The sequence below is a fragment of the Ptychodera flava genome, chromosome 19, assembly GCF_041260155.1.
Source record: "Ptychodera flava strain L36383 chromosome 19, AS_Pfla_20210202, whole genome shotgun sequence".
NCBI lineage: Eukaryota > Metazoa > Hemichordata > Enteropneusta > Ptychoderidae > Ptychodera > Ptychodera flava.
The window spans coordinates 18,822,853-18,848,925 of record NC_091946.1 but is presented as its reverse complement, the minus strand read 5'-3'; the positions used below and the strand labels follow the sequence as shown (position 1 = coordinate 18,848,925).

General features: G+C 37.0%; 2 protein-coding genes across 7 annotated transcripts in view; both read left to right on the top strand.

The window, feature by feature from the left end:
- Nucleotides 1-2,161: 2,161 nt before the first annotated feature.
- LOC139118802 (toll-like receptor 4) lies at nt 2,162-11,424 on the top strand. The gene is made up of 5 exons (XM_070682268.1): nt 2,162-2,288; nt 2,882-3,124; nt 6,818-6,967; nt 7,875-8,009; nt 8,366-11,424. Exons 1-5 carry the CDS (start codon nt 2,192-2,194, stop codon nt 8,764-8,766), a joined length of 1,026 nt encoding a protein of 341 aa, XP_070538369.1. The 5' UTR covers nt 2,162-2,191; the 3' UTR covers nt 8,767-11,424.
- Nucleotides 11,425-13,265: 1,841 nt separating this feature from the next.
- LOC139118804 (uncharacterized) overlaps nt 13,266-26,073 on the top strand; it is a 26,322-nt gene continuing 13,514 nt past the window's right edge. For 4 of the 6 annotated variants that reach the window (XM_070682278.1, XM_070682275.1, XM_070682281.1 and 1 more), the window contains exons 1-7: nt 13,266-13,356; nt 14,463-14,507; nt 23,230-23,343; nt 23,776-23,886; nt 25,118-25,231; nt 25,485-25,590; nt 26,056-26,073. The exon at nt 26,056-26,073 is cut by the window's right edge and continues 116 nt beyond it. In XM_070682278.1, the coding sequence (XP_070538379.1) occupies nt 13,273-13,356; nt 14,463-14,507; nt 23,230-23,343; nt 23,776-23,886; nt 25,118-25,231; nt 25,485-25,590; nt 26,056-26,073 (592 nt within the window). In that variant the 5' untranslated portion in view covers nt 13,266-13,272. The remainder of the gene's footprint in view (nt 13,357-14,462; nt 14,508-23,229; nt 23,344-23,775; nt 23,887-25,117; nt 25,232-25,484; nt 25,591-26,055) is intronic. The other 2 variants (XM_070682276.1, XM_070682279.1) reach the window with 2 other exon arrangements.

Sequence of the window (26,073 nt, the reverse complement as noted above, 5' to 3'; positions counted from 1 at the left end):
TTTTACCAGTGGAAGTGGCAGATTCTTTGCATGATGTCGCCAAGGTTTGGGTCAGATTATGAAACATGGCCTGAGCGTATACCTCATATACGGACCCATGTATAAACATATAAACGCACAACATATGATTTTTGACATATACGATTCTTGACCTGCATCAAAGTAAGATGTACTTAGGATGATGCATGTACACAAATGATTAATTCAAGTTTCAATAGTAACAGGCTTCTGATAAAAATTTGGGAAGTGTTTGCGTATGAGACATGACTTAGACAATATCTAAGTTCTTTCACATTAGAGGCCATAGGGCACAAAACATGCGATAGTTGACACAGATTGTATGAACTATATGGTATTTCTTAATTAAAAAACTCTATTTAGGATAACGAAATATAGATTACACTATATTTACATAAAGTTTCAATTCAATAACCTTCAAATAAAAATGTGGAAAGAGTGTAACTATGAGACGTAGCTGAGCCTATACTTTATAGTCGCGCCAGCGGCTTACTGACTACGCATGCGCTTATTTATAATATACTATGCGAGTAACCGGAAGTGTACCCTTCTTTCGTGGGCGCCGCCATGTTTTTTTGAGTGCTCGTAAATAAACAAATTCGAAACTTACTCTCTATTATTTTATAACATGCCATTAATAAAATATATCTTTTCTATTAGCGAGTAATTATTATTATTCACCCTGTCGCTTATACAAAATTTCTTATCACGGCTAAAAATTAAAAGAAGAGAGAAAACTATCGTGCATATGAACGAGAACATTCGCAAAGAATGCTGGGATTGAATCTTAGAAAGGCGCCCTCTGTGTCAATAACTATATGCAAAATTTACCCGTTTTTAGAAGTATCGCTGGTTTTCAGCTTACAATATCCGAAGTTTGGCGTTACAGTTATTATTGCAAAGTTAATGATGGCACAATACGTCCCTTGTTAAACACAATAGATAGTAATCATGGTAAAAATTGCAAATTTATGTCAAACTTTTTTACACATAACACAAAATCTATACCTACAGGGTCTGACATCGTGTACGTGAACTGTCATCAGATGGTAAACCGGTCATACTTGTACAAACGTATATAGAAAGTAACAATTAATTCTATTATATCCTTTATGATTACTAATCATGAATCCATACAAATAACATTTTTAATCTCAAGGCGCGACACCAAGGGCTGAGCCCAATATAATATTACATAGAAGGTCATATGACAAAAAACATAGTTGACAATGGATCTTGGTCAAAGTAAGATCTTTTAAGGACAATATAATTTAGTACACTATGTTTGTGCAGTTTCAATATTAACAGCGTTTTCTTCAAAAAATCGGAAGTGCTAAGCTGTCGGACATAGCTTAACCTATACCCTATTAAGCGTTGTAAAAACATTTGACAGTTGTCTGAAATTAGTTTTACTCATATATATATATATATATATATATATATATATATATATATATATATATATATATATATGTGTGTGTGTGTGTGTGTGTGTGTGTGTGTGTGTGTGTTACATTTATATCAATAGTGTCTAGTGGTACTTACCACAGCATATTGAAATACCCAGTACTCAGCTTCTGGACATCGCCTGTATATCTGTGTCTTACGCTGTTACTGTTGATAATCAAATCCGGGTCCAGACTTTATTTTTACTTTTCAACGGTAACATTAACGCACATGACACAGGGACAAATTACATTTAAGATGGAGGTATTAAAATAAGTCGACTAATACACTATAATCGATGAATGGAATAAAAGTACAAAAAAAAACTGTCTAAAGTTAGAGTAACTATAGCTTTAATTTAAAATTAATTCTTTTCTGATCGTTAAATGTCGCTCGTGGGTGTTTTGATAAGCGCTAGAAAGAATGTGAAATTATTCATAATAATATAACCGATAATGCAAGATAATAGTATTGAGTTATCACAGTATTTCATTGTCGTCAAAATGGAATATGAAAGCGTTTTCCTCTCACATGATTCCTGAGCATTTCACATGTATAATTATGAAGTTTGGCATGATAATCGCAGGCTAGTTGAAATTTTAAGGGCGCGATTTCAGGCTGTTTACTGTTTTCAACTTTCATACAATGCATGTTTATTATATACCTTTTATTAATTTTACTTTACGTAATAGTCTGCCCTACAAATGTCTTTGGCCGATACTGCAACATGTCATGTGAATGCGTACCAGGTTCAACAACTTCCTGTGACCGATATCTCGGCTGCATGTGCACTACTGGCTGGTCAGGAAGACACTGTCATATTGGTATTGTCATATTTAATTTTTAATCATATCACAGAAACTAGTTTTCTACATTGAGGTAGAATGCGTCCCAGGAACGAGTATTCGGACTGTCAAATTCTTTTCATGTATTCTGTTCATTGTTCATATGTGCAGCCTAAGTTTTAAGTTCAGAGATTTCACCGCGTCTTATTTTGTTAAAGTCGAACATTTAATTTTCTGTAGAGGATTAGCACAAAAATTGCAGCCATTTTGAATTTCAAATATCGGCAAATGTCAGGTAGTTTCTTTCTTCGATACCCTGATTTTTGTTTTTGAGTCGGAAGGCGTTGCTGCCGCTTTCCTTGAGCAAGGTCACATTTAAATGTTAAGTCATACAGTTTGAAATTGTTTGACGTTTAAGTCTTATATTTGAGTAGCAGTTAAACAGTCAAAGATTGAGCAGTTGAAGTCCGCATTACGAAACACTGCTTTTTTGTGATTGGATATTTGTGTTAATAAAATCCAAGAAATATATGATGATTTGACGTATGTTGATCTCATAAGTTTTATTTATATACTGGTCTCACTTCTAATAGCAACACGCATCCATGTTGCGAATATTTATTTATTTATAGACCTAGTTCCTCCAACATTTGATGGATGTCCACAGGAGATAACGAAAGTCATCAGAGATGAAGAGACAGATACCAATGTTACGTGGCAGGTACCAACAGTAAGTGATAACTCGGACAATGTTATCGTACAGAACAACTACGCACCTGGCAGTGTCTTCCACATTGGAACAACTGAAGTCAAATACACAGCAATTGACTCGGCAAACAACACTGACACTTGTCAATTTAAGGTCAACGTCATGAGTGAGTAGTTTTGTAATATTTAATGGTCAATGAAGATTCAATTTTAATCTTATGTATGTATGTATGTATGTATGTATGTATGTATGTATGTATGTATGTATGCTGTGCTCTCCCTGGCCTTTCGAAATTGTTAGTAAATTTACGAATTGGGTTCAAAAAATATTGGTAAGCACAAATTATGTTATTCTGAACCCACCAACTTTCAACAAGCACTTCTGGTACTCAATAGATGATTTTAAGGGGATAGAAATGATGAATGATTTCATTATAGACAAAAGAAAATGAAAAATCCCTTTTTAGTTTTTTTGACAATGAACACTCATATTTTGATACGCATTTTCAAAAGATTTATTGAATAACAGTGCATCATGGGTCATGAATGCTTGTAACATTGAAATTTCTTCCTTGTCTCAATAAAGTGTGTAATTTTGGTCAACGGCCAATGAATGTTATTCAATTACTCTATCTTTATTACACAACATAACATCTTCAAGTATATTGTGACACAAATCATAACTCCCTTTGTGTGTGTAGTCAGTGGTTGATGATTATATATATTAATTTATGAAGCGGTCATTAATATTATCAAATATTATCAGTGTTTGCACAAGTTTTAGACGCTAGAAAATCTGTCCCCTGTTTTTTTATATTTGGAAAGCTCTGTTACTTTGAAAGTATGAACGTCATCCATAGGTACTAGGTGGTGCCTCTATAGCTGCAGTCATTATGCCATGTTCATCTCTAAAATTCTTTTTAAACAACCACTGATCAGAACATTTGGCAGTCTGTGGTTTCGCACAAATTTTGTCTCATCTCAATCAAATTTAAGTACGCAAACTGAGACTGGTGATCCTGCTAATGTTTTCTTAGAGACAGTTACACTTTTAAAACGCTGCAGATGATCGTCATTTTTTTGTCTGGATAAACTTTTTGGTCATGGGACTGTGTACAGCATTTTCTCTGGATCATAGAAAACTATCAGTATTCATAACATTTGCTGAGACAGTTTCTTGTAAAATATTTGGAAGGAAACCTATTAAAATTGGCAAGCCGACTGAAATATTCAATTTGCAGATCGTCAAATGACAAATCTATGACATCTAAGTATGGTGTCCAATCCATGCCAAAATTACTACTTTGATTTTACAACACAACATGCCTTCCGAATTCTATTTTACAATTCAACATGCTATTTCACAACACAACATGCCATTTCGGATTCTATTTTACAATTCAACATGCTATTTCACAACACAACATGCCATTCCGAATTCTATTTTACAATTCAACATGCTATTTCACAACACAACATGCCATTCCGAATTCTATTTTACAATTCAACATGCTATTTCACAACACAACATGCCATTCCGAATTCTATTTTACAATTCAACATGCTATTTCACAACACAACATGCCATTCCGAATTCTATTTTACAATTCAACATGCTCTTCTGAATTTCATTTGACAACACAACATGCTCTTCCGAATTTCATTTGACAACACATCATGCCATTCCAAATCCTATTTCACAACTCAACATGCTCTTCCGAATTTCATTTGACAACACATCATGCCATTCCAAATCCTATTTCACAACTCAACATCCCATTCTAAACCTAGCTCTGCGGAGCAGGGCAGTGTTACAGGCTATCGAACAAGATTCAAAATGGCGGACGCGAAATGGTCCCCTTGCACAGAGAGAGAAATGCGAACTTTGCACAAGTCTAAAAACGCAGCTTAGCACATTGTGTATCTAAACAAGATGAGCGTGCTCGAAAACTAGGATCGATCACGATTTTAAATTAAAAATTGGCTGTTTTTGGAAAAGAAACTGCGCGCTGCAATCAGCAGTTTTGTCTATGGTGCACCGTGCGTGGGAGGCTTATCGTGAAAGACCGAGATTTACTATATGTGGCGTCTGATACGGATATGGTCCCATCGCATAGAGAGATGAAAGTGGGCTTTATGTAAGTTCAAAAGCACAGCTTAGCTCATTGTGCATCTAGACAAGTTGAGCGTGCTCAAAATAGGAGATCGATCACGATTTTGGGTGAAAAAAACCCGATTGTTTTCGGTGGAGAAACTGCGCGTTGCAACCAGTGGTTGGTTTTGCCTATGGCGGTCAGCAGGGCTGTGGTGGGAAACTGATTGTTTGTCATATGGTTGGTGAATATTTCCCATTTTATGTACCAATGCAAGCTGCCTGAATTATTGAATTCTTGTTAATAAATCGTGATCGATCCTAGTTTTCGAGCACGCTCATCTTGTTTAGATACACAATGTGCTAAGCTGCGTTTTTAGACTGTTGCAAAGTTCGCATTTCTCTCTCTGTGCGAGGGGACCATTTCGCGTCCGCCATTTTGAATCTTGTTCAATAGCCAGTAACACTGACCTGCTCCGCAGAGCTAGGTTTAGAATGGGATGTTGAGTTGTGAAATAGGATTTGGAATGGCATGATGTGTTGTCAAATGAAATTCGGAAGAGCATGTTGAGTTGTGAAATAGGATTTGGAATGGCATGATGTGTTGTCAAATGAAATTCGGAAGAGCATGTTGAGTTGTGAAGTAGGATTTGGAATGGCATGTTGTGTTGTCAAATGAAATTTGGAAGAGCATGTTGTGTTGTCAAATGAAATTCAGAAGAGCATGTTGAATTGTAAAATAGAATTCGGAATGGCATGTTGTGTTGTGAAATAGCATGTTGAATTGTAAAAAAGAATTCGGAATGGCATGTTGTGTTGTGAAATAGCATGTTGAATTGTAAAATAGAATTCGGAACGGCATGTTGTGTTGTGAAATAGCATGTTGAATTGTAAAATAGAATTCGGAACGGCATGTTGTGTTGTAAAATCAAAATAGTAATTTTGGCATGGATTGGACACCATGATCTAAGATTTCCGGCTCGCTTCCACCTCCATGCACAGAAAAACACTTGCAGTACATGTTCAACCATGCGCGGTCCGGACTGCAGTTCGACTGTCTTTCAGGCTGACTGTTCTTGATCTCTTCTAGCTCGGCGGTTTCATTGTTTCGTATTTTTTTCACATCAGTTGCCGTTTTTATGCCCAACTTTCTTCCCCAACTGGATACTATCAATCCAAAGTATTTGTAACTGCCCGCTTCCCTCGATCCGCTTCAACAGTCCATTCGGAAAGTTGACAGCATGTGAGTGTTTGGGTGTCTCGAAACTACCGTAATGGGGTGGGGTGGTAATGAATGACACACCACTATGAGACTACAAGACCCGGGGATCTTGAAACCTTTTCGCGCATGCTCATGTTATCACAGGTCAAAGTCCAAAGCCAGCTATCACCATGTGTCGATGCGCCGATGATAGGGGCAGCGTAGGTTTTGAAAGACGAGATATGACAGTATTTCCCCGGAATTCACAATCTTGACCGAAAATCAGGCTTCAAAAATAACAAAATCGTTCGTAAATGGCCGATCGAGCATTCATTTTTTTTTTCGTAAATTTTCATTTTTGTTCGTAATTTACGAAAGTTACGAGCGACAGCGAGAGCACAGGTATGTATGTATGTCTGTCTGTCTGTCTGTCTGTCTGTCTGTCTGTCCATCTATTCATCCACTAATCTATCGATTGATCGATCGTTACGTTTGTCAATGCTGAGAAAAAATCAACTTCAAAACCCATTTTAACTGCTTTTCCTTGTGACGTTCGTTTCTCGACAGATCACGAAGAGTTACGAGTGAGTGTCGTTGTTTTGAGTGTTATAGCTTGTCTGGTTTTCATTATTCCGCTGTGCGTCTATCTTGGGTACCGCTACAGGCTTCAGCTTTATTTGTTGCTAAGGGTAGAAGTAGATGACTTTGATGATGGAGGTAAGACTGCTTTAGTGCCTTTTAAATCAAAGTGTCCATTCACAGTATTTCTGACCACAAATGGTCGGATGGATTTTAATAAAGCTGTTAGTTGGCAGTGTTTGGGGGACTCGGCACTTTATAGCATCAGCGGAAGTGCTCAAGGATCTGGACAGTGGGAGAGCTTTCCTTATCGTATCGTACAAGCATTAAGATAAGCATTCATCTTTATTTTACCTCATAATTTTAATAAAAAATATTTCAGTAATCTTTACATTTTCTGATATTCACTTTTGGAAACAGTGTCTGAACATTGACGAAACACGGGTATGAGTAATGGAGGGCATGTTTATGTTATATCCACAGTACATTAGCGTTCGCTTTTCTCGCTTCACTTTTTACGGAGAGTTAAGACAAGCAAGCAAACTTTTCACCCAAAGGCAGTCGGAGAAAGTAAGAATAGGCAACATCTCTCGCGACCTCAACATTTAAGACCAAATTTTATAAAGAAAATAACCATCTACTTCGTAAAGCATTTGACATTATCCGAGAAGACGTCACTGACGCAAACATAGTCGCTATTTTGTGATTTGAAATACAATAGTGTATGATCCCACATACGACACGGACAAATTGTTCATTCTACTCTGTCAGACAAACTTAAGAGGCAACAAATTTCCTCCTCAAAATTGCCTCCTCCGAAGTGAAATAGTGCGCTAGCACATTTCCAATACTTGTATTTTATTCCGAAGCGTATACAATGGAATATTGCGTTGGCAACGTCTCTGAAAACTCTGGCCAGTTTTCATTAAAAATAGAAATATTAACATGTCATGACAATTAGCCCTATATCGATTCCTCCAGAGGCACGTGAATATGTATACATGCATGAAAATGTTTTATTACATTCGATTTGGTAATTTTACAGGTGACAAGGACTACGATGCCTTTGTGTTGTACAGCAGCAAAGACGGAGACTTCGCCGAAGATATTATGAAGAGACTCGAAAGAAACGGGAAATACAAACTGTTGCTACATCATAGAAACTTTATAGCGGGGAAGTGTGAGTATTATATGTCAGTAAGTTAATTAAGGAAGGGTCACACTTGAGTATTGAAACAACGAGGGAGCTGTGGTAGGTAAACGACAAACGCTGTGATAATGATAATGCCCGCTTTTCACGACCCTAATGCCGATCTTGTACAGAAATTACTCAGGCGATCTTTTAGGTAGAAGGGATATTTGTCAAGCAAAAGACATATCTATAATTTCTTAAATTGACTTCTTACGATTACTAGATCAACGATGAAAAGTATTTTTCTCAAAAGCTAAAGATTAGAACATCCTTTGCCACTGTTTGCATATGACTGGCTCTCCTTAAAAATACTAAGTCTGTCATTCTCCTTGTTTGCCGAGCAGCCGTTCTTGATAACATCGAAGACTCGTTCGACAACAGCCGTGCTGCCATTTTGGTTATCTCTCCGAATTTTCTCGAGAGTAGCACATGCGAACACGAGGCAAGAATTGCCCTGGACAACTGGATAAACAGAAGACAGAAACTGATTCCCATTGTGAAAGGGAACATCGAGCAAGCAAACCATTCTCAGATTATCAAACGAATCGTCAAATTCATAACATACATTCCGTGGCCTGAAAATGGTTCACCGAAAGAAGAAGACAGGTTTTGGATAGAGTTGGAAAATGCCCTTGAGAAAAGAGTACAAAAGAATTCAGGAATAGATTTGTTCAGAAGGGCACTAGTAAGCTTGTCAAGATGCTGTGGAAGAGTGTACTCAAGGGTACCAAACCATGTGGTATGAGAGGCGCAATTTGTGAACTAATGGCAGAAGGGTAGATAGCATTCTTTGAAGGCATGGGCGAAATAGTTGTGACCTTTTCAAAATCGTGACCTATTATTTACTTATTGTATTGAATATAACAATCGAAAACCCTTTATTGTATTGAATATAACAGTCGAAAAACACCTGAAATGTTACATTTCACTTGAGCAGAACAACTGAGGTATACTGTTACAATTTATTTCCATTTATTATTCAATCTTTATCTCATACTGAGGAACGTAAGATCAGTTTTGACCGTGGAATTTTCTTCACAAACAGCGCAGTAGGAAACTTTTGCTCACACTTACTTCACACTTAAGTACTAACTATAAAGGTAGTATTCTCTTTAAAAGTGAAAGACTTAAACCTTTGCTAAGACTTTCCCGAATGAAACTTTCAGCCGTACTCTGACATAGCTCTAATCATACACTCTTACCATGAAAATGAGGGATCGCCGTGCAAATTCTGGTACCAGCGAAACAAACTACCCAACATTTACCGATATTTGAAATTAAAAACGGTCGCTACTCCTGTGCTATCTCTATTGAGGGAAATAGAATTCCAGATTTTCACAAAAGTAAGCCGGTTAAAACTTGATTACTCCATAAACTTCAAAATGAGCCTCCACGAGCGGTGTGTCAAAAGAATATTGTAATAGAGTCCGGATATCTGTCGCCGAGGCACATTCTACCTAAAGTCAAAAATTGGCATTTTTGGAAATTCTGCTATTGCAAGTAGGCAGAAAACTGACGTTTCATGCTACTATATGATAAAATATAGTGAATGAATATGAATGAATTAATATCTTATGGTCATTTACGTTTTCGTAAATAATCAGTAAGCAAATTTTAAGCAGACGATTCCGCCAAGCTATTCTACTCAGACTGTTGTAAAGGCAATTATCCAAAAACTATCGGAAACCTTAGATTGTAGATTTACTACAATCTAACAAAAATCACGAGGGAAGAATAATCATTTATAACCAACAAAACCACAATTTAACCCTTTATATTTTTCATCCAGCATTTTGACAAGTAGCGTTACGGAGGTGATACTCTTACTGAAACGTGTCTTACTTATCCGTATAGTACTAATAGAAGTATTCAATACTACAAATTAGGAAGTTCGGGGATATACATATTATCCACGAAGAACGCACGAGTAAACGGGCGCTTTACGATTTACAAAGAAAACATAATTTCAACAGATTTATATATGTAAGTCTATCACACAATAATTAAAAGACTTCAATTAGCAGAATAAATGAATTTTTCAAGGCTCTGAATAAGGTGAAACACTTGGCGGCAATTCATATTCGACCAATTTACTTTCTCATAGTTGAACCAAAAACTTTGCATGTGTAACCATCAAGCGCTCAAACAACATAAAAATTTATCTTTTATATCAGTCTCCCAATAAAGGAAGAAGACAAAAATAGTAAAAATTACAAACACGCAGTTACGTACACAATCCAAGTAACAGAACAAAATCACATGTACACCGAGAAGTGGCAGCCATTCAATATTGTTTGTTACATTCATATTTAAATAAGATACAGCTGATGCGATGAATCTCTTAAAATAGTTTTCTTTGTCATAATCACAAGTACACGACAGTCATGAGGGATCTGGAGATACTGAACATTAGTGTTAAGTGGATGTGACCCGATACCTGGAATACATAAGACTCTCCTGAATAACCTTCTTGTATAATTCCTGCTTAGATAATTCTCCGCGTTCTTTAATTATAGTCCCTACAAATTTACTAGCTGTATTTACAATTTTCAACAGTCTTTTCTATCTCTGATAGAAAAATATCCAATTCAACTAGGAATTTCATCTATATTAAATGGAAGAAAATCTTGATGCACTATCAACATACACAAGGAAGGATGCGTGCAGTGATGTTGATCTTTTCTTTGTCTTTTGGCCAGAGGTCTCAATATCTTTCTTTCATGATTTTGGCTTTGTTGTGTGTGCCGGTGCGTTACTGTCTATTAAGTGCTGTTCTATGTCTATGTTTATAGCGATTGTATTATGAATTTCGACATAGGGTTTTCGGGTTATGGATTGGTATGACTGCGATTATTTTGAAGCTTTTAAGTTTCCTGAGTACGATTAATTTTTGAATACTTAGGCTTTTTTTCTTAGACCTAGTCTGTATACTCTTTAAAATCAAGTTTCTCGACACTTTGGAGTTAACATACACAAATCATTATATCTAAGATGCCAAAATGTGAATGATAAGTTTGATATTAAGAAATTTGTATTATGTTCAGTGATAGCAAGGAAATTGTAAATAACACTTGTGGTAGAATTTCATTTCATCTGAAACCGCGCTTCGGATGTGATGCAATATGGTAACAGAAAAGTGATTTTGAATAAATCTATTAGCGACCCAATTTTCAAGAACTCATAATTTCTTGCATCAAGCTTCCAGTTCGCATGTTGCAGTATATTCTCATTTACTTGAATGGCTATTGTCTTGAGCTTTGGGAGGGGCAATCTACAGGATGCTGCAAAGCACTGTTGGTAAAAAGCCCACTTCTCACCACAGCAAAGTTTGAGACAATGATATAATACTTATAACGCAAATGTGAATGTTTTCAGGGCAAAAAGTTCTGCTTGTTCGTCGAGCGAGCTAGCTAAAATCATGCATCATTTTAAATTATTAGGCTTTTCTTGTAATAAAATCCTGTATAATCTAAAACTTTAATTCGGCTTCAGTAATCCTATTTATTGCACCAGCAGAAATCTACCTTATTTAAAATATATTCGACCGCCTTAGACTTTTACCACTCACTTAGGTGGCAAACCATATTAATATACCGAGAATTAAAGAAATAATTATCGTCATGGTATTTTGTTGTTTAGAATTCAAACTTAAACATATTCCAGGGTCTTTTTTGTTCCTTATCTCACAGAGTAACATAGACAGAGTAGCAACGCTTGCATGCCTTTTGTTCCATGGTCGTCTCGGTAGACTATTGGCTTATCATATTAAAATGAGCTCCAAAGGTGTTAAACTTTTTGGAGGCTTTGTTTGTGATTGATGATTACATGAGATTATGCGAAAAATACGACGAGATGGCATCGTACTGCCAGTCGCGTAGCAACCATAGTTACTTTGTGAGCTCTCAGGCCAGAAACACTGCTTCACGCCAATCAAAACATAACACGGCAGCAGTTTCATAAACATGTCCTTCCTTGACGCACGTGTAAAAGAGGGTACGACTGACCGTAAACCATTGAGTAAAACCAGACAGTATCGATAAAAGACTTTCAAATTTGGTTCAAACACACTCATTATATATTCATAAAAATATGAGAGGAATTTTTAAAACGGTAAAACTCATTTTCCTGAAGCTCAAAACACTCCCGTTTTCGCCAGCACGTCAATTCTGCTCAGCACACACGACAACAACAACACAAACTTTGCCGAACATACTTTCGCTTAACAAGTGGCGAAAATCCGAAAACTACCGAAGGATTCATGGTCGGCACTCTTCGGAAAAGAGAGGCGAGAGCAACCTGAGGCGAGGCGAACATGGATGGGTTACGTAACCGCTTCACGCCTTAAACAATACCGTTGCAACCTACAGCCATTTGAATATAAAACGTATGTTGGTTTGAAATGATGGGTCGAAGTCATTTGAAGCACTCTGCCAATTAAATTAAAAGTACACGCATGGTCTGAACGAGCTTACAGACATTCAGCAGACGAGCGCTGTACCGATAGTTTACATCTTGATTTGTATTAAGGTCACTCCGAGTTTCAATTACTTATGGCCATCGGGTGCGCATGCGCAGTTCCTATTTTTCATTGTTACTTCGTGATTGAAATCGGGCGTCATCATGTTACGGACTGTCTGCGCCTTAGAACTGTTGTTCATGATTCTAAATACAGGTGAGTTCGAAAATTTGTATTGAGCATCTGATCCTGTATCTGATCTTGTAACCTTATGTCAGATTGTCATGATCAATATAATTATTGCCTTAAAATAGGGGAACGTTTTGTTTATTTTTAGTCTTTCGTCAGAAAAGGAAGTAGACGCAGACGAAATTGAAGAGTGTGTATTGTGAACCTTTTTACGATACATTCGATGCTAATATGACACAAAATCAAGTACAAAACATGCTAGTTCGGTGCAACATAACTGCAACTTTGTACGGGGAAGGGTCCAAAACTTTACTAATACCTTCTCCATGAAGAGATAATGATTTTTATGTAACATATTGCCAATCTGCGGAAAATAACATCAACTTTAATTGACGAACTACAGAGAATAAGACCACTGATTTGTCCGCCACCATTCAAAGTCAAACACCATTTGTAACTCAGAGTTTTGTTCCCTTTTAACGCTACGTATCTTCGCTTGACCTGTAAGTGATATCCAGGTGTATTCGCACTGTGGCTGCAAACTGTTTTTACGATACAATTTAAGATTTGTAACATAATCATTTACTGTTTCTAGGAGTAAAGCTTATGTGTGAGGGAAGTAGACAGAACATTCGCCATTGCTGTGAGAATAAACCTTTGCCATGTTCATTTGAAGTTCGTATACGCGAGGTAAGGCGTACGTTGACGTTTGTTATGCGGAACACATAAAGATTGAACTGTATTTGTCTATTGATACCGAACGCTCAAATGACGAGCGCTTGTTTGCATGTGTATTGAGTGTACTGTGACGTTCGCACGTGCATTGTGAAACAGACAATAGAAGAAAAGACCTTTAATGGATATACCAAGCAAAGGATCACGATTTCCTGAAGTACTTCTGCTTTCTTACCGTAAGGGAACCGCTACTGACAACCACTATATTATACCTCGGACTAGAGGAAATACATTGTGCTTGAGGAGAACACACACACATACATACATACATACATACATACATACATACATACATACATACATACATACATACATACATACATACATACATACATACATACATACATACATACATACATACATACGTACATACGTACATACATACATACGTACATACGTACGTACGTACGTACGTACGTACTTACATACATACATACATACATACATACATACATACATACATACATACATACATACATACATACATACATACATACATACATACATACATACATACATACATACATACATACATACATACATACATACATACATACATACATACATACATACATACATACATACATACATACATACATACATACTATTTTAATTCGGACGCTCGCACGCATACACGCACGGACACACATATACATACATACATACATACATACATACATACATACATACATACATACATACATACATACATACATACATACATACATACATACACACAAACATACATACATGCATACATACATACATACATACATACATACATACATACATACATACATACATACATACATACATACATACATACATACATACATACATACATACATACATACATACATACATACATACATACACATACATACATACATACATACATACATACATACATACATACATACATACATACATACATAAATACATACATACATAAATACATACATACATACATACATACATACATACATACATACATACATACATACATACATACATACATACATACATACTATTTTAATTCGGACATTTTTTATATGTTTCAGGACACTCCCGTCGGCGATGTTATATTTGCTTTCTCTAGTCACAAGGTAAATGTTTTAATTTTGTGTCAGACTTCCTCCAAACATATGGCGAAGGGCATTTGCGATGAAGCAAACAGGTTGACAACGCCTAGTATGAAAAATCACTGGTACAATGTTTCGGAGACTGCCTAATAAATATAAATTGATATATGTCATATGATCGATAATATCTAACTGATGAAGACCAAAATATTTAAATTGTACATGAAAACAAATATGGTATCCTTCGAGTGGAAACTTGTACGCTAACCGAAATCAAAATTTGCTAACATACCAACAGTTCAGGGCAAATATTGTGCTATAGATTTTAAACCGCATACTAAATAGATAATGTTTAGTACAACAAGGAAAAATGTATTAACATTCTTCCATTAGAAAAGCTGGCGAGAACAATAAAATCTACATTTCATCAACATAAAATTATAAAGTAATTTTATACTTGTTAAAAACGCTAAAGTTTGTAGTACTTTTCCCGGATTAGTAGGACGAATGGCGGTCACTACACAACAAAGTGACCATGGACGAATAAATCGATACTGGTTTAGGCCAATTCAGGTCATCCCGGTCTACACGTGGCCAACTAGTGTGAATTTCCCTTTGTTATATTGTGATTTGCAATGACTGTTGTCTTCTGCTTGCAAAAAGCTCGTTAGCTGCTCATGAGGTAATTTTTTTTACGCATATTGTGAACCGTAAATATCAGAGGTTTACAGACGTTAATAATTCTTTCGTAAATGTTGATCATCGATTGCCCTTCTAACGTTGATAAACTATTTGACAAATATTTCACTGGCACGACAATATCATAGAAAGCACAAAGTAATTCGGTGCACAACTATGAGCTATGAGCTACTCGAAGAACGTCTGTATGGTCGATTTTTGTATTGGTACAAATGCAGTAAGAAAGATTTTGCCTTATCCCTGTGAATGACACGAGTGGAGCGATACGAGAATTTACGTACTCACTGTGACCTTTTTTGCATAGGGCTTACATAAGACAGAACATAAGACCCTTTGGAGGAGAATATCTGTCGACGTCTTTTTTGCTATGTTTATGCTAACAGCTTGTCTTATAAACTGGGAGGTGTGTGTCAGTCTAGTACCGTGCATGATAAATTCAGTAATTCCTGATCGGATTCGAACTCACAGTCTACATAACTGACCCTCTTAGCGATGAAGTCGGCCATTAAAGGGTCTTGGCTAAATCCCCACCTGAAATCAATAATCATGTGGCAATGATACAGGTTATGGACACTTATTGCAATTTGGTAAACGACCTGAAACGGCGACTTTGTTTGTGAAAGTACACCGTGTAACATAGCTGCTCCGGAGTAGAAAACGGCGTTCGCAAACGAATTATTTGACCTTTGTGGCAATCTCTTTGATGTCCTATCAACACTTATTTTATTGTCAGTCGGTATGGAATTTCAATTTCTTGCGCAATGGCTAAGTTGAACCTACAGAAAAGCACAGCGAGCACACACGGAACAGCCAAGATACCATAGATTTCGGGTGAGGTATTGAAGTACGTAGCTTTCGTAATGAGGATATGACTAGCTTTAACTGCCCGGAGAACCAGCGAGGAGTCTTCCTAAGTAAAGAGTGTAGACAGGGCTACACTAGCTGACTGGAGGAGATATTTCATACGAAGCACCAAATTAAAAAAAAAGTCATTTACATAATCAAGCTTACTCAACAGATAGAACGGATGGAAAATGTATTTTAATATCTTAATATATATATATATATATATATATATATATATATATATATATATATATATATATATATATATATATATATTTAAATAATAACACATGATAGCGAGGGCAATATCACGATTTATTGCCTGCCCAAGGGATGGTGGTCATGATCGAAATATTGATGATGCCCGACTGGAGGAGATATTTCATACGAAGCACCAAATTAAAAAAAAAGTCATTTACATAATCAAGCTTATTCAACAGATAGAACGGATGGAAAATGTATTTTAATATCTTAATATATATATATATATATATATATATATATATATATATATATATATATATAATATATTTAATATATATATATATATATATATATATATATATATATATATATATATATATATATATATATATATATATATTTAAATAATAACACATGATAGCGAGGACAATATCTCGATTTATTGCCTGCCCAAGGGATGGTGGTCATGATCGAAATATTGATGATGCCCGAGCCTTAGGCGAGGGCATCATCAGTATTTTAATCATGACCACCATCACTTGGGCAGGCAATAAATCGTGATATTGCCCTAGCTCTCATGTGTTATTATTTTTATTACACCGAACAAGCAAACATGCAAAGACACAAAAACACAAAGACTTCTTCGAGTACAGTTCGCCTTTCTGAGTCCGGACCTCAGCGTAAAATGTTGTCAGTGCCGAGTCCAGGGTTGCCGCTGAAAGTTTGCCGATCTCTTCGGTGACGTATCCAAATTTGTTGCTTGCATAGTCGCTGAACACAGAAATTGCATTCCTTGTTGCTATTTTCGTTCATTTGCTGTTTACTTGCGTCAAAATATCGTCTAATTGTGCCGGTGACAGCTCTGCATGACGTTTCGCAGCGATAGTAGCAAGTACAAGCGAACGACAATTTGTTTTGCGCAGAAAGGATGCGCAGTAAGTAAAATGACGTCATCCATGTAATATCAAATGTAGAGGGCATCATCAAGTTCGCAGAGGGCATCATCACGTTCTTTTACATGTCACGTGTGTCGTGTTTAACCATAGGGAACAGATGAAAGGACCCTGGGGTGGGGAGGAGGTTTTTTGTGTAACGGGTTACCTTATTTCATTTTATTAATTTTGACTGTGAAATGTCAAATAAAGAGTTCAACTCCACACCGTCTGACTGCTTTGTATATTAACAACAAGTCCTTATCTCCTCTCCAACTTGTGTATACACCACTGTAATTGCTCCGAAAACATTATCCGCTGTCGGTATCAGCGGATTAAGTGATTGAGTCAACACCACAGCCGTCCCACACGCATTAAAATAAGGGAAGAGTTGAAGATCTCAGACACAGTGTCACGATGTCGTCCGTAAAACTAGTGGACGCTTAAAATGTTCATGAATTCGTAAATAAACATGAAGGTAAACAACTTGTTGTTCATACATAAAAGGTAAAGGAACTCCCTAGTGACCGGCCAATGAGAGAAATTACTGAAAAAGTAGAAAACCTGAAAGCCACAACCTCGCGACCGGTCGTGTAGATAAATGTTGGCAAAAAATTCAACACTTTACACTTACAGCCACGACCTCACGATAGGTCGTTGAGAAAAATTACCAGGAAAAAAGTCAAAGCCTGAAAGCCATAACCTCATGATTGATCATAGAGAAAATGTCGGGCTAAATTCAACACTTTACAGCCACGACCTCACGCCCGATCGTAGAGAAAAATTATCGGGAAAAAAGTCAGACTCAAAGCTTGAAAGCCGTAACCTCATGACCTACTTTTGACAAAATGTCGGAAACATTTAACACTTTACGGCCGCGACCTCAACCGGCCGTAGACAGAAAATGAAGTCGAATACGTGAAAGTCACGGTCGTTGAGAAACATGTTGTGAAAATTCAACACTTTACACTAGCAGACACGACCTGGCGCGATCGGTTGTGGAGAGAAAATATTGGGAAAAATGGGAAACCTGAAATCTTGTCTCTGATGGAATCAACTAGGCTACCGTCCGACCGATCAGGAGAGAAAATATAGAAAAGTTAAAAAGTCAATATCAACAGCCATGTGGAGAGACAGGCTCAGAAAATATTTTTTTAAAATCTGAACGGCCTGGAGGAGAACAGCAACCGTCAGGTGCAGCCAAAGGAGCTATTCATCGAAAAAGCTGTTCCAGGAGCAATTTTTGAGGGCAGGGGAAATATTAATTTTGCTTTGGCAGGGGACATATTTTTAAGTGGCAGGGGAGCAAATTTTAGGGTTTTTTTGTAGGGCAGGGCAGATATCGGTTGATTGTACATGTACTGGGGACAAGGCTTGGCGAAAAACAAGGAGAGGGAAAGCTGCTTTTAAAACGGGGACAGGGGAAGTTGAGCAATGGTGTTTCCGGGGATTTGGACAAAGGGCAAATACTTATAACTTCTCATGTCTGCAGGGGCAATGGTATGACAAAATTTTGAGGGGAATTTTTTCCAGGACAGGGAAATCGGCAAGTTATTTTTTTGCCACAGGGCAGGGGAGCTTAAAAAATTCACAGTAGGGAGGGGAAACAGGCAAAAATAAGCGGGAGTGGGTAAAAATGAAGTTTGAGTGCGGGAGGGTAGGTCGAAAAAAATTAGTGGGAGGGCAAATTATGAACAGCTAACTAATTACCCTCTTGACTAAAAATTAGTCAGTTCACATTGCTTGTCATACACAATATATCTTGTCATAGTAGGGACTCCTTTAAAAGTGAATTGTTCGTTGGCTGCACCTGAACCGTTACGTTACAAAATTTTTGATGACATAGATTAAGTTCCTGAGTGCATTTTCCTACCCTAGGACTTTAAGAAGCCAAGTCCATGCTTTTAGGTCATTCATATTATGTGGTGCCGTCGTTGAGTTGCGTGTTTTAAGAAATGGTGGAAAGTGCATAACAATACAGCGAAAATATATATAAGTCAGCGTAGACCCTCTGTTGTGCCGCGCAACAACCTAAACGCTGCAGCTGACGTTGTTACAGACAGAATACATAGACGATGTATCAAATACCATGGAATCGTTTTTATTGAAAAGGCATGCTTGCAGTACCAGTACCTTAACAAACAAAAAAAACCTGAATAAAAAGTTGATGATTTTATCCATCTAGTTCTCGGAAACTGAAGCGAGGGCTGTCCGTCTTTGAGGAAAATACTATAACTCACTCTTGACATGGACGCGGAAGGGAAAAACACACTAACATTTTGAAACGAGAACAGGCAAGAAAATGTAAGCAAATTCGTAAGCCTGGTAATACCGGGGGTAATACTAGGAAGTCTAAGTTGCATTCTTTGCCATTCAAGATGTTTTGTTGATACGATGTGCACATGGTGGAGGTTCTTTTGGAATATCGGTAGGTGAGAACTTTGTATGGCATGGATAGTCGCTGATGTATTAGCGGGGAGGCCGGGCAAACGACTCGGAGTCGGTCACAGTCGATGACGGTGTGCTACGTTTACGATAGACGTTAGATGCACGGTGACGATGGTGGCATCGAATAATGCGGATAGTGTATAATACTGACATACATCAATCTATATTGAGCTGCCTGCAGCGGTGTTCGTTCGGTTGATGCCGTCCGAGCCTCGCTACAAGGAGAAAAGATTTCTCCTTTTCTGTGGCTGAAGAAGCTACCACCTCGATTGACCAAGGAGGTTTGTGTAGATTCATGTGCCAGATGCGAGAGGCAAGAAACGTGATACCTCATCCTTCAGCTCTTTCTGTGCAGAATTTTCAGAAGATTTGTTTATGTTCTCAAACTCATCGTTATCAACTTTTTGTAACAAAAAGGATACAAATTGAATCCTTGTTTTGATTTTGTTGGATTGATTAAAACCAGTTCTGTAGCGTACACTCAGTGTGACAGTTTTCGGACAGGATAGTGAATTTCGCCCAAAGTCGTTTCGTAAATGACAGCAATACGAACTCTTATTACCATACCTTTTGAAACTTTATTGTGGTTATCCTCAAACTCAGTTGACATGAAGGGAGTGGTATTTCGGGGTCAAAGTTGCCAAAGTTTTGACCCCATGTTGAAGGCGTAATAATCGGACTGCAATCCCAGAAATCGGACGTCGTGTTTGGAATGTGATTAGGAGCTAAGTATTGATAATTTGAAACTTCAAACCACCGATTTTTAATTTCGATGTGTTTAGAAAACTGTAGATAAGAATATTTAATGATAATTAGTTATGTTTAATCGATGGACAACTCAACTATATTTCGACGTGTATAGCGCTTAGATATCGGACACGGGCTGTCTCTGTCTGTGTTGCTTTCGGCACCTTGTATCGTACTGTGGCTAACTTCGCTAACTTTGTCCAGTGAGTATTACTTATAATTGTTTCCATTGCATATTTTGTTTGTATTAGAATCGCACAGGCATTATTTAATAAAAATAGCGAGTATATTTCATCGTATGGAATTATTTACCTGTCAAGTTTTTACGCGGTAAGTCACTACGTTTACACATGCTAAATATTGTCTGTCCGAAAACTTGTAAACTTCTTACGTTCATTAAATGTACTTTGTTTTCTCGAAGCAACTGCGCAGTTTTCGTTAAAAATACGTGCAATTGTAGCGAACAATGGAAAGAATATTTTCAAAATTATTATTCTCCCCCAGATTCAAAATTCAATGCTAAATCAGGCCTTTAGTCAAAATTTCAGTTACTTTGACCTGACGGCAGTACGTTGACAGTATAGCTGTCAACGGTGTCAGACGACAATTTGTGACCGCCGCTCGAAGCGAACTTAATAGCTTCTACCAAAAAACTATCGAAAATGGGACAACAGTGTCACCTGACTTTATATGAGGTCACATGACCTGTAAAATGCTATCAATACGGAGCGAAGTGAGTGTAACTAACAGCATGTCATTAAATGTCCGAAAACTGAGGTCGTCCGACAACTGTCACACTGAGTGTACTCATGTGAAACGTTTGCTCATTTTGAGCATGATGTACGAACTTCTGGACTGGAAATAAACAGGTTTGAGGTCAAAAGTTCTACTTCCGACTTACGCTCTTACGGACGACATCGGACCATGACAGACTCAAAAATGTAGGTTGGTTTTCTGGCTCAAGATGACCATTTTAGACGGCGTACTTCGGCATGTAGCAGTTCATCGGTATAGCGATGCTTTTGATAGTCGTTAAATTTCGATTGACTTCTATATCTGCTCAGATTTGGGTTTTTTTGCGACACTGCGTCTGAGATCTTCAACGCTTTCCTTATTTTAATGCGTGTGGGACGGCCGTGGTGTTGACTCAATCACTTAATCCGCTGATACCGACAGCGGATTAGCAAGTTGGCAATGTTTTCGGAGCAATTACAGTGGTGTATACACAAGTTGGAAGGGAGATAAGGACTTGTCGGTAATAATAAAGCAGTCAGACGGTGTAGAGTTGAACTCTTTATTTGACATATCACAGTCAAAATTAACAAAATAAAATAAAGTAACCCGTTGCACAAAAATCCCTCCTCCCCACCCCGGGTCCTTTCATCTGTTCCCTATGGTTTAACCAATGGCAGTGCACGCTAAATGAGTGAGGTGTAATAAATATATATGTGTATATATATATATATATATATATATATATATATATATATATATATATATATATATATATATATATATATATATATAGGCCATACATATGTATGCATACATATACTTACATTTAATCATATTTAATCATATGCACACGCATATAATTTATTCATTCATACATCTTGAATATTTACATACACACATAAATCATACGTACTCTCGTACACACGTACAATCGCACAAATATGCATACACACACTCTCACACTACACACACGTACTACATTAGTACACACATAATTAGATACATAGATACATAGATACATATGTATGTATGTATGTATGTATGTATGTATGTATGTATGTATGTATGTATGTATGTATGTATGTATGTATGTATGTATGTATGTATGTATGTATGTATGTATGTATGTATGTATGTATGTATGTATGTATGTATGTATGTATGTATGTATGTATGTATGTATGTATTGATGGATGGATGGATGGATGGATGGATGGATGGATGGATTGACGGATGGATGAATGTGTGTAGTGTGTGTATGTGTTAATGAATTTTTTTGCGACTATATGTGTTTACGTGCGTACGAATTATGTATGTGTGTATGTATGTATTTAAAAAATGAATGAATACACCACATGCGTGTGCGTATCTTTATGTGTTTGTACATGTATGCATACATATATGTGGCCAATATATACATTGGAAATTTCTCTCTATATGCATTTTCCATCTGTTCTATCTCTTAAATACGCGTGATTTTGTAATTTTTTTTTTACATTTGTCGCCTCGTAATTTCAACATTCAACGGGAGGGGAGTTGCAAAGAGCTTTCGATTTCTTGCCATCAAAACGTATTGGAAACACCGGTGAATATAGTGTTACATGTGAAAGCACCCCTTGTCAAAACATAATATATCTAATCAAATTTAGCCGGTAGGCTGCACCAGTACTAAAAAGCATAGTTCTCTTTTGAACTTGAAGTATTTTAACCGGCATGCCTCGTAAGAACTTGATAAGTTCTGCAATAGGTTTGGAGACAATATGTCCACGCAAAGTTATCGTTAAATAATGACGAGTTTATTTATTTCAGTTTGTTCCTTTGAATTTGTACTTTATATAAAATAGTGCTTGCAACTCTGTGACCCCTAAGATTTACCTTGTTCGCATGATATCTATTTTAAGACTTTGTACACCATCATGTACATCAAAGTCAATTATTACAACAACATTAACAACAGTAACAACAGTAACAACAATACTAAAAAAATGAAAAATAACAATAATAACACTACTACTACTACTACTACTACTACTACTACTACTACTACTGCTGCTGCTACTGCTAATACTTCTACTTGTACAATTATTTGTATTATTATTATCATTATTATTATTACTATTATTATTGAAATCAAGCAGAGTGTCAAAATCAACAATACGATAAACGAGACATCTGCCTTTAGGAGCGATCATTCAAATTCAACTTCTACGTTCGCAAGTACATTTATACAGATAATAGATGGAAACAAGGTTAGTTGATTTTCAGTAATCTGTACTATATTTACTTACGCACCCGCGCAGAAGTTCGCACACTTTTGAACACACGCACTGACTCCAAGAAAGGTCTCACTGCCAAGTCCAAACAAGTTGATATACGTACATTAGGAAATGTATATTTTCTCAAAGAAAAGCCTTTCTCTTAAAATTTGCATACGTATCTATTTCTATCGCTATTTTATAATAGATAGATGGGCAGAAGGGAGGCAAAGAGGGAATAGGGGAGGATAGGAACGAAAGAGAGAAGAAGAGAGGGGAAGAGAGGGAGTAGGCGAGGGAAATGAGGGAAGGAATATGGATGGATTGATTGATGAGAGGGTGGGTGGGCACGCGAATACAAGCTCTATACAGAGTGAAGTAGAGTCAAATGGAAACGGTTACTTGTTTTTTGTTCCCTTACATCAGAATGAGCGATTTACTGTGGACTCAGAAACGGGTGACATTTCTGTGCAGGGGTACTTTGACTGCGATATAGATCCTGAATATATCCTGGCTATTGTGATAAAGAATTCTAAGGTAGGAAATGGCGATTCTTGCGCCCTTGGAAAGTATTTATACGACTTTATATTCCACCGCCTATCCTCATCAGTGTTGTACAATGTGTTATTGCACACAGAAAAAGGCAGTGTCCATAATAATAAGAACATGATGTTAAGGTAGTGTGCACCTCGAAAGTGAAAGACTTAAACTTTTGCTCAAACGTTCCTCAATGAAGATTTCGACCATTCTCTTACCATTTCAAAAACAAAAATCAGGGGTCAACGAGCAAAATTTTTTACTAGACAGACAAATTACCTGAGATTTCCCGCCATTTGAAATTCAAAATGGCCTCACCAGTGTATTAACTCTATGGGGAAAAAATTAGATTTTCGAAAAACTAAGACAGTGAAAAGTTGTTTTACCCCAAAGACTTTAAAACGAGCCCCCATAAGTGGTAGATCGGAAACGACTTGGAAGAGTTTCAGTGTCCAAATATCTGTCCCCGAGGTGCGTTCTACCTTAATACGCCATTAATCATACAACATTTCTTGAACTTAGTCCGGTTAAACATTGTCTTGTAGGCTATCACTTACACGTACACAGGATTGCATCATATAAGCCGGTAACACGAATCAAACTGTATTCTAATAGCTAATGAATAATTTTCTGTAATTCAGTAAACTTTCAGGGATGAGATTTTATCAAACCATAACCAACTGAAAACAGGCTCTGACAGTAAACAGAAATAATCACTCGTTGTTAAGCGTGACTACGTGAAAGTGTTATAGAGCCGGCATCCGGGAACAAACGTTCACAAATCAGATATTGTCGACCTGCCTAGCTCTGAATACATCCTTGAAAATTATGATAAAATCCTGTACCATGCCGCGCAGATGTTCCCCTCTACTTCGTTTTTCAGTACGTTACACTAGGAAATTGGCATGCTCGTGGATTGTCGTTGCACCTTAAACAAAGTGCTTACAGAAACCGAACCTACAAAACCTTCAAAACATAACTTCTTCCGAAATTATTGCATACAATACTGTGTTTAAATACCAGAAGTGGGAATATAAATATATATTGTGTAATAACTTTGTGGTACGTTCCATAAATAGATAGATGATGTTTCAGGTCGTGGACAAATACTGGCGACATTGAATTTGCCGAAAATTTCGATTGGATTCGGTTCCTTCAGCGGAAGATGTGTTATTTTCAATAATGAGCCTTTATCTTGTTTCCATTAAATGGGATGCCTTTTTCAACACAGGACGAAAGCCATACTCAATGTTCTCTAAAAGTAATTCTTGAAGATGTGGAAGGATGGCCACTGTACTACAATGAAACGTGTGAGATGCCAACGAGGGAACCACGACAAGGATTGGTACGTAATCACAGTTCTTTAAAATTTTGGTGAGTAGTGATAATGCTCTGGACTTCAAGGTGCCGGTATCACAATGTCTACCTTGAGTCTCATCACGCAGTGGGAAGACTTAAAACGGGAAAACATAGCATGACATAAGGAATAACGATAAAATGTATTGAGTCAAAAATTATTAACATATTAACACGGTTACTGCAAGTAGAGTAACCGTGATATTGGCAACAAGATTCGTTTTATATTGATACCTTTACAGGACATACCGATTGCGTTCTACATTGGGAAGGCAAAGTTGCCACCAGAAGTATTCTCACCAAGAATCCATTATGAAGATTTTAAGGCAGATTCTGATAATGATAAGTGTAAGTCAAAATGGCAAGAAACGCCTTTAAATACCAGTTCGCCAATTTGTTATTTCGACTTGCATGCTCTAATGTGCGTTGTACAATGTAAGTGAATTTCGTTTTTTCCAGGTTTTATCAGTGCATCACAGTAATCGAGCGTTCCATCTTATAAATGCCTACATAAGCAATTCTCTTGCATTTACAAAGCTTTCCGCTTCTGTAGCTATTTCATGAAGGTTTTCACTATTGCAAAGTATGTCTCTAATGGCGCTGTTCAAGTTGCACATTACGTGTTTGTATGAGTAATCATCTGATCGCACTGACTAACACAATCGTGCCCACGTTTGCGTATACTTGCAATTCAAAATCATTCAAACGAACCAATTGAAAAAAATCGATTGATCATATTTTTGACACGCCTTTACCAAACTTAAACACTCTGTATGTATCGTGTAACCCTAACAAGTTTTCTGTACTTTGTAGGTAAGTTTTCAGTGTTTG

Excerpts from the sequence above, each read along its gene's own strand:
- LOC139118802 (XM_070682268.1), top strand. The coding sequence starts at position 2,192 with ATGTCATGTGAATGCGTACCAGGTTCAACAACTTCCTGTGACCGATAT. Across the intron at positions 2,289-2,881 it reads AGGAAGACACTGTCATATTG|ACCTAGTTCCTCCAACATTT; the intron begins GTATTGTCATAT and ends ATTTATTTATAG. Across the intron at positions 6,968-7,874 it reads AGATGACTTTGATGATGGAG|GTGACAAGGACTACGATGCC; the intron begins GTAAGACTGCTT and ends GTAATTTTACAG.